Source organism: Rhinoderma darwinii, unplaced genomic scaffold, assembly GCF_050947455.1.
Source record: "Rhinoderma darwinii isolate aRhiDar2 unplaced genomic scaffold, aRhiDar2.hap1 Scaffold_597, whole genome shotgun sequence".
Lineage (NCBI taxonomy): Eukaryota > Metazoa > Chordata > Amphibia > Anura > Rhinodermatidae > Rhinoderma > Rhinoderma darwinii.
This window is the reverse complement of record NW_027464151.1, coordinates 91,712-99,609: the sequence shown is the minus strand read 5'-3', so window position 1 is coordinate 99,609 and position 7,898 is coordinate 91,712. Positions and strand designations below refer to the sequence as shown.

General features: G+C 51.5%; 1 protein-coding gene across 3 annotated transcripts in view; it reads right to left on the bottom strand.

Moving 5' to 3' along the window:
- Positions 1 to 787: 787 nt before the first annotated feature.
- CUNH1orf35 (chromosome unknown C1orf35 homolog) overlaps positions 788 to 7,898 on the bottom strand; it is an 18,291-nt gene continuing 11,180 nt past the window's right edge. For all 3 annotated transcript variants that reach the window (XM_075848976.1, XM_075848978.1, XM_075848977.1), the window contains exons 8-9: positions 7,718 to 7,825; positions 788 to 2,543 (exon numbers count right to left, since the gene is read on the bottom strand). In XM_075848976.1, the coding sequence (XP_075705091.1) occupies positions 2,300 to 2,543; positions 7,718 to 7,825 (352 nt within the window). In that variant the 3' untranslated portion in view covers positions 788 to 2,299. The remainder of the gene's footprint in view (positions 2,544 to 7,717; positions 7,826 to 7,898) is intronic.

Sequence of the window (7,898 nt, the reverse complement as noted above, 5' to 3'; positions counted from 1 at the left end):
CCTATTGTAGTCCAGGATGCAGTCTGGTTTGGGGGTCTCTGTGCTGGTACCTCGTACAGGTACATGGGTACTGGTGTGGCATCTCCCTTGTCTTGTACTTGACACACAATATGTTGCTGCTAGAATGTGCCCGGCTCTCACCCCTTCTTGTTTGCCCTGCAGATTCTTAGGGAGGCCTCTCAGATTTCTTCTAGCCGTGCCGCATGCCGCATGACTTCTGGAAGCGAGGCACCTGAAGAGTGGGACGCTGGTATATAAATTATCCAGGTAGAGGTGGTGACCCTGGTCCAGCAGTGGGTGCACCAAATCCCACACAATTTTTGCATTAACTCCCAGTAAGGGGGGGGGGGCATTCTGGGGGCTGAATACTGGTGTCCTTCCCTTCATATATCCTAAATCTGTAGGTATACCCTGATGCACTCTCGCAGCTTATACATCTTCACGCCATACCTTGCCCTCTTACCCGGCAGGTACTCGCGGAATTGAAGCCTCCCCTTAAAATGTACCAAGGACTCATCAATAGAAATACACTTCTCGGGGGTGAATGCTGGGAAAACCGGGCACTGGAACGGTCTAATAGGGGTCTCCGTTTATACAAACGGTCAAAACTGGGGTCATCTCGGGGTGGGCACGGCTCATTATCAGTATAATGTAAGAAGCCAAGTATTGCCTCACTTATTTATTTTATTTTTTAGTTTCCAGTTCAGATCTGAAGTTGCTTTGAGGGGCCCATATATTAGAAACCCCCATCAAACACCCCATTTTAGAAACTAGACCCCTCAAAGTATTCACAACAGCATTTAGAAAGTTTATTAACCCTTTAGATGTTTCACAGGAATTTAGAGCAAAGTAGAGGTGAAATTTAATTTATTAGGCACCATGTCCGGTTTGAAGAGGTCTTGTGGTACTAAAACATTGGGAACCCCCCAAAAGTGACCCCTTTTTGGAAACTAGACCCCTTGAGGAATACATTGTAGTTTTCTTGGGGTGCATGCGGCTTTTTGATCAGTTTTTATTCTATTTTTAGGTGGCGTGGTGACTAAAAAACAGCAATTCTACTATTGTTTTATATTATATTTTTTTTACAGCGTTCACCGTGCGCTATAAATGACATATTCACGTTATTCTGCGGGGCGATACGATTACGGCGATATCAGATGTTTATAGTTTTTTATGTCTTATGGCGTTTGCACAATAAAATACATTTTGTAAAGTATAATTCACTTTTTGTGTTCCTTATTCTAAGAGCCAGAACGTTTTATTTTTCAATCCATAACGCCGTGCGAGGACTTATTTTTTGCGTAACGAACTGTAGTTTCCATCAGGACCATTTTTCGGTACATGCGACTTTTTGATCTCTTTTTATTCCATTTTTTGGGAGGTGAAGTGACCAAAGAATTGTGATTGTGGTTCGGTTTATTATTATTTTCTGTTACGGCGTTCACCGTGCGGGATAAATAACAACATCGTTTTGGAGTTCAGGCCGTTACGGACGCGGCGATACCAATTATGTATAGTTTATTTGTTTATTTATATTAATAATAAAAGGACTGATAAGGGAAAAAGGGGGATTTTGACTTTTATTACTTTTAAAACTTTTATTTTCACACTTTTTTTACTTTGTCCCACTAGGGGACATGAGGGCAGGAGGCTCTGATCGCTATTCTAATACACTGCACTACATGCGTAGTGCAGTGTATTAGAACTGTCAGCTGTTCGCTGACAGCAAGCATAGTGGGTCCTGACTAGGCTTCCGTCGATGGCGTAGCCAGAGTCCATTGTTAGGATTCTGGTTGCCATAGTAGCCATCGCGGCCCGCTATCGTGTAGCAGGCCGGCGATGGCAGCTTAACCCCTAAGAAGCCGCGATCACTATTGAACGCGGCTTCTAAGGGGTTAATTGGCGGGGACCACCGCGATCGGTCCCTGCACACTAAGCTGTGATACCTGCTGTTTCCGACAGCAGGCTATCACAGCTCAGACACGCGCCGGGGAAAGATGGCGCCGTGTTAACTCAGGTCAGTACTATTACTGAGCTGAGCGCGAAGGGGTTAATATAAAACGTATTCACAGAAGATAAAACCGGCTGAGAATTTATGGTGAATCTGAGAAAAATAAAGCAATTTATGTAAAGTACAATATAAAGTCTGAGCGGCTCCCCCGGCTCTCGCGCTGCACGTGGACCGCGCCATGAATCCGGGGGTGTGGAGACGCTGACCCCTCTGATCGCTCCGGTCACATCCGTCTTATCAGGCCAGCGCTGTCCCTGAGTGACACCGGAGACTCCCCACGGAGCCCCATTAATCCTCCGAGTCATGCCGTCGTCTGGCCCCAGGCGGAGACTGCGACCTCCTCGGCTTGGCGGGGGGCCTTGCCAGCCTATGAGGGGAGAGGTCACTGGAAGAACGTGTGTCAGGGGGGTGCGTGCTGCGGATCCTGGGCGAGCGGCTCTGCTCTGATGAACGGATGTCGGCTCCGCCGGCTCCATGGGGGCGAGATGATGATGATGATGGATTACGCCTGGAGGGGCTCAGTCTCTTCCGCCTTACAATAGAGAATAACAGGTCAGAGCGGTCACATTACACAAGGGGGAGAGTGCGCGACAACGGAGGAGACACAAAGGAAGGAGCGCACAGAAGTGAAGAGCGGCCGAAAGGATCACATTATATATCGGGTCATATTACATTATAGCAGATCACACATTATGTATCGTATCGGGTCATATATTACCGTAAGGCCGGATTCACACGAGCGTATGCGTTTTTCGCGTGCAAAAGGCACTTGACAGCTCCGTGTGTGAGCTGCGTCTGATGCGTGGCTGTGTGAGCTGCGTATGATGCGTGGCTGTGTGAGCTGCGTATGATGCGTGGCTGTGTGAGCTGCGTATGATGCGTGGCTGTGTGAGCTGCGTCTGATGCGTGGCTGTGTGAGCTGCGTCTGATGCGTGGCTGTGTGAGCTGCGTCTGATGCGTGGCTGTGTGAGCTGCGTCTGATGCGTGGCTGTGTGAGCTGCGTCTGATGCGTGGCTGTGTGAGCTGCGTCTGATGCGTGGCTGTGTGAGCTGCGTCTGATGCGTGGCTGTGTGAGCTGCGTATGATGCGTGGCTGTGTGAGCTGCGTCTGATGCGTGGCTGTGTGAGCTGCGTCTGATGCGTGGCTGTGTGAGCTGCGTCTGATGCGTGGCTGTGTGAGCTGCGTATGATGCGTGGCTGTGTGAGCTGCGTATGATGCGTGGCTGTGTGAGCTGCGTATGATGCGTGGCTGTGTGAGCTGCGTATGATGCGTGGCTGTGTGAGCTGCGTCTGATGCGTGGCTGTGTGAGCTGCATATGATGCGTGGCTGTGTGAGCTGCGTATGATGCGTGGCTGTGTGAGCTGCGTATGATGCGTGGCTGTGTGAGCTGCGTATGATGCGTGGCTGTGTGAGCTGCGTATGATGCGTGGCTGTGTGAGCTGCGTCTGATGCGTGGCTGTGTGCTTTTCGCGCGGCCGCCATCATTATGACACTCCGTTTGGATGTTTGTAGCACGTGGTGCTTTTCTGTTTTCATTCATACTTTTCACAGCTGTTGCGCAAATCACGTTCGTCCCACAGAAGTGCTTCCGTGTGCTGGGCGTGATTTTCACGCACCCATTGACTTCAATGGGTGCGTGATGCGCAAAATACGCCCAAAGAACGGACATGTCGTGACTTTTTCGCAGCGGACTCACGCTGTGTGAAAATCACGGACTGTCTGCACGGCCCCATAGACTAGCATAGGTCCGTGCGAGGCGCGTGAAAATCACGGACGTATATCCCGTTCATCTGAATAAGCCCCAAGTCATATCACATTATATATTACATTACAGGATATTACGTTATACAGCGATCTCTAAGGCTGGGTTCACACCAGCACATTAACGTCCGTAATTGACGGACGTATTTCGGGCGGAAGTCCCGGACCGAACTCAGTGCAGGGAGCCGGGCTCCTAGCATCATAGTTATGTACGACACTAGGAGGACAACTGTCCCGTACTGTAATCATGTTTTCAGTACGGGACAGCAGTTCCACGGAGAGGCAGGGACTCCTAGCGTCGTACATAACTATGCCCGGCTCCCTGCACTGTGTTCGGTCCGGGACTTCCGCCCGAAATACGTCCGTCTATTACGGACGTTAATGTGCTGGTGTGAACCCAGCCTTAGGATACAATATACGGTACAATGTCACAGATGGTCCAGATCTGCGGCGCGTGTAATTGGCTGGAACATTTAGTTTCTCTGGTAAACACCTATATTAAGGCTGGATTCACACGAACGTTGCGTTTTTGCGCGCGTGAAAAACGCGCCGTTTCGGTTGCGTTGGAGTTGGGTGTGCCATCCGTTTGGGCAGCGTGATAGCGTATTTAACGCGCGTATGGCATGCGTTTTTTACGCACGTCCAAACAACGGAGGGTGGAGTAATGGGGAGGGCAGCCTACAAAAAGACACCTTCTCCTACACCCGCTTGCTGTGAGCACATGTCCGCACCAAGATTTCACGTTACCGCACACTTTGGCCCGTGTTTGTTGGTTTTGGGTGGTTTTACAGGTAAAAAAGCTCCTATTGCTGCAGATGTCGGTGTAAACTGTGCGCATGTGCTCCGAAAGTGAAGCCACGTCCTGGTGTGTAGTTGTTTTGTCTGCTCAACTCATTTACATAGACTTAACAAGTGTTGCGTGAAAAACGCTGTGCGTACGGAGGTGCTTCCGTGTGCCCTGCGTTGTTCTCACGCACCCATTGACTTCAATGGGTGCGTGATGCGTTGAAAACGCTGAATCAACGGACATGTCGTGCCTTTTTGGCAACGGAGCAACGCTGCGCAAAAACCACGCACATGTCTGCACGGCCCCATAGACTAATATAGGTACGGGCAACGCGCGTGAAAATCACGCACATGTCTGCACGGCCCCATAGACTAATATAGGTACGGGCAACGCGCGTAAAAATCACGCACATGTCTGCACGGCCCCATAGACTAATATAGGTACGGGCAACGCTGCGCAAAAACCACGCACATGTCTGCACGGCCCCATAGACTAATATAGGTACGGGCAACGCGCGTGAAAATCACGCACATGTCTGCACGGCCCCATAGACTAATATAGGTACGGGCAACGCGCGTGAAAATCACGCACATGTCTGCACGGCCCCATAGACTAATATAGGTACGGGCAACGCGCGTGAAAATCACGCACATGTCTGCACGGCCCCATAGACTAATATAGGTACGGGCAACGCGCGTGAAAATCACGCACATGTCTGCACGGCCCCATAGACTAATATAGGTCCGGGCAACGCGCGTGAAAATCACGCACATGTCTGCACGGCCCCATAGACTAATATAGGTCCGGGCAACGCGCGTGAAAATCACGCGCGTTGCACGCGCGTATTTTACGTTCGTCTGAATAAAGCCTAAGTGAAGTGGCGGTCTAGTAGCGCCTCCCTACAGTCTGGTCTGGTATTACATGTCCTGTACGGTCATTACCTGTCCTAACAGGAGTTTCTCAGCTGAGGGCGGCTGCGCGTTATATCTCAGACACTGTGCCGGGCTGTAAAGACGCTCCTGTCCTCATGGCACCCGGCGATTGACGGCACCCGGCAGCCACTCCTGTCCTCATGGCACCCGGCGATTGACGGCACCCGGCAGCCACTCCTGTCCTCATGACACCCGGCGATTGACGGCACCCGCTCCTGTCCTCATGGCACCCGGCGATTGACGGCACCCGGCAGCCGCTCCTGTCTTTTATATGGGAGGATCCTCTGTATTATTTATCTGCTGAATGTTCTTTTCTGATTATTTTTGGTTGACATTTTGGTGCCGATGACGAGTCTCTTATTATATATCGGGTCACATCACCTCATGTTATATCTTCTCCGACCTCATTATATTACACCGCATGGTCTGCAGTACGAGCATTTCTTAACCCCTTCATCACCGGGTGTTTTCCCTATTAAGGAGCAGCCCCCCCCCCCGGACGTCCGTTGCAGTGAACACTTACATTCCTCATGAAATAATTATGAAACGTTTTCTTAGAACTCGGCCTCGTGCCGCTCCGTTTTTATTCCTCTTAGAAATATAGGAATAAATTGCCAGCTGGGTGTTACCAGTTGGGGGCGTGTCCCTTCACAGACGACAATGTCCAATCAGTGCTCACTGTCAGCATTGCTCTTGTCAAAAGGGGCGTATCCACAGTCTAACACCCAGTTGTCAATTTATTCTACATTTCTAGGAGGAATAAAAGAGGAACGGCACAACGCAGAGTTATAAGAAAATGTTTCAAAATTGTTATTTTATGATTTTTGGGACCGCCCCTTTAAATATCCTTTTCACAGGAGCGCTTTTCATTTTCTGATCGCTGTGACCCCAACCGATCGTGGGTCCCAAACCCCCAGATCTTCCTCCCTGCAGGGGTTGTTAGAACGGAGCAGCGGTCGAGGATGCGCCCACCGCTCCAATCGCGGTCTATGAGAATGACGGACATAGGTGGGCGCTGTAGTCGGCCGTTTCCGTCAGTCCCATAGACTTTGACCGCATGCGCGACTACCGCTCCACTCAATGTGCTCGTCACGGCCGTCCGGCAGGGAGGAGGATCTGGTGATTGGAGACCCCTGTTCTCACGATCGGTGGGGGTCCTAGTGATAAGAAAATGATCACCTATCCTGTGAATAGGTGATAATTTATGATTTTGGGACGACCCCTGTAACGGGGAATACGAATAATTACTAGAACAGACACATCAGGAGGGGTGACCCTCTAGAATGAGCGGCTTTTTTTGAGGGGTAGTTCACTTTGGACAATCATTTTTTGTTATGGTCGACTTAGCGAGGGGTCCTGTTCTAATAAAAAGATTCTTTCGTTAACCAAATAATTGTTGTATTTTTCAGCATTATGTGGGATGAACTGTAGAAGAGGTCGGGGTGCGGGGCTCAGCGGATACCGGCGTCACATACAGGACGTCACCGCTGACCCCCCCCGCCAGGCTGGAGCCATCACACAAGCCTCCGCTGACCCCCCCGCCGCCGCCGCCAGGCTGGAGCCATCACACAAGCCTCCGCTGACCCCCCCCACCGCCGCCAGGCTGGAGCCATCACACAAGCCTCCGCTGACCCCCCCCCCCCCACCGCCGCCAGGCTGGAGCCATCACACAAGCCTCCGCTGACCCCCCCCCCACCGCCGCCAGGCTGGAGCCATCACACAAGCCTCCGCTGACCCCCCCCCACCGCCGCCAGGCTGGAGCCATCACACAAGCCTCCGCTTCTCCCAGCAAATCTACCGGGCGCCGGGTCACTTCTCTTGAACCTCGGCAGATTTCTAGTGCAATATCCCCACATCTCACGATGGACGAGCGCCCTCCGGTGGTGTGTGAAGGGACTACACAGGGTTCTGATCATTCCGATAGTCCAGATAGTAATATATTGAGCCGCTCAGTGACGGGTCCATGACCGGGTGTCAGCGGTGGAGATGAAGCCGGACAATGAGCAGACGCCCTCACTTGTACATCAGCGATGGATCCGTCAAGTGCCGGACAATCAGAGATTCCTGCTCATTGGACGTCTGTCACCTGCCGGATTATCAGGATGTTTCTGTATTACAATCTATAGCCGGGTGGCCGGTATAACGGGTTAATGTGACGCTCTCTATCCCGGGGTTCAGGGGTGCTGACCCTGCCTGCTCGGTGACCTCCCCCTCCTCCGCGCTCACCTCTCCCCCGCTGCGTCATCTGATGAGGGGTCCGCCCGCCGCCGCTTCTCCTTCTTATGCTTCTTCTCTTTCTTCCTCTTCTTCTTCGCTTTCTTCCGGCTTTCTGACCTGTAACAGACGTCAGGACACTTAAAGGGACAGTACAGCGGCAACGCTCATCAGTACCGCGCAGGCTATCACA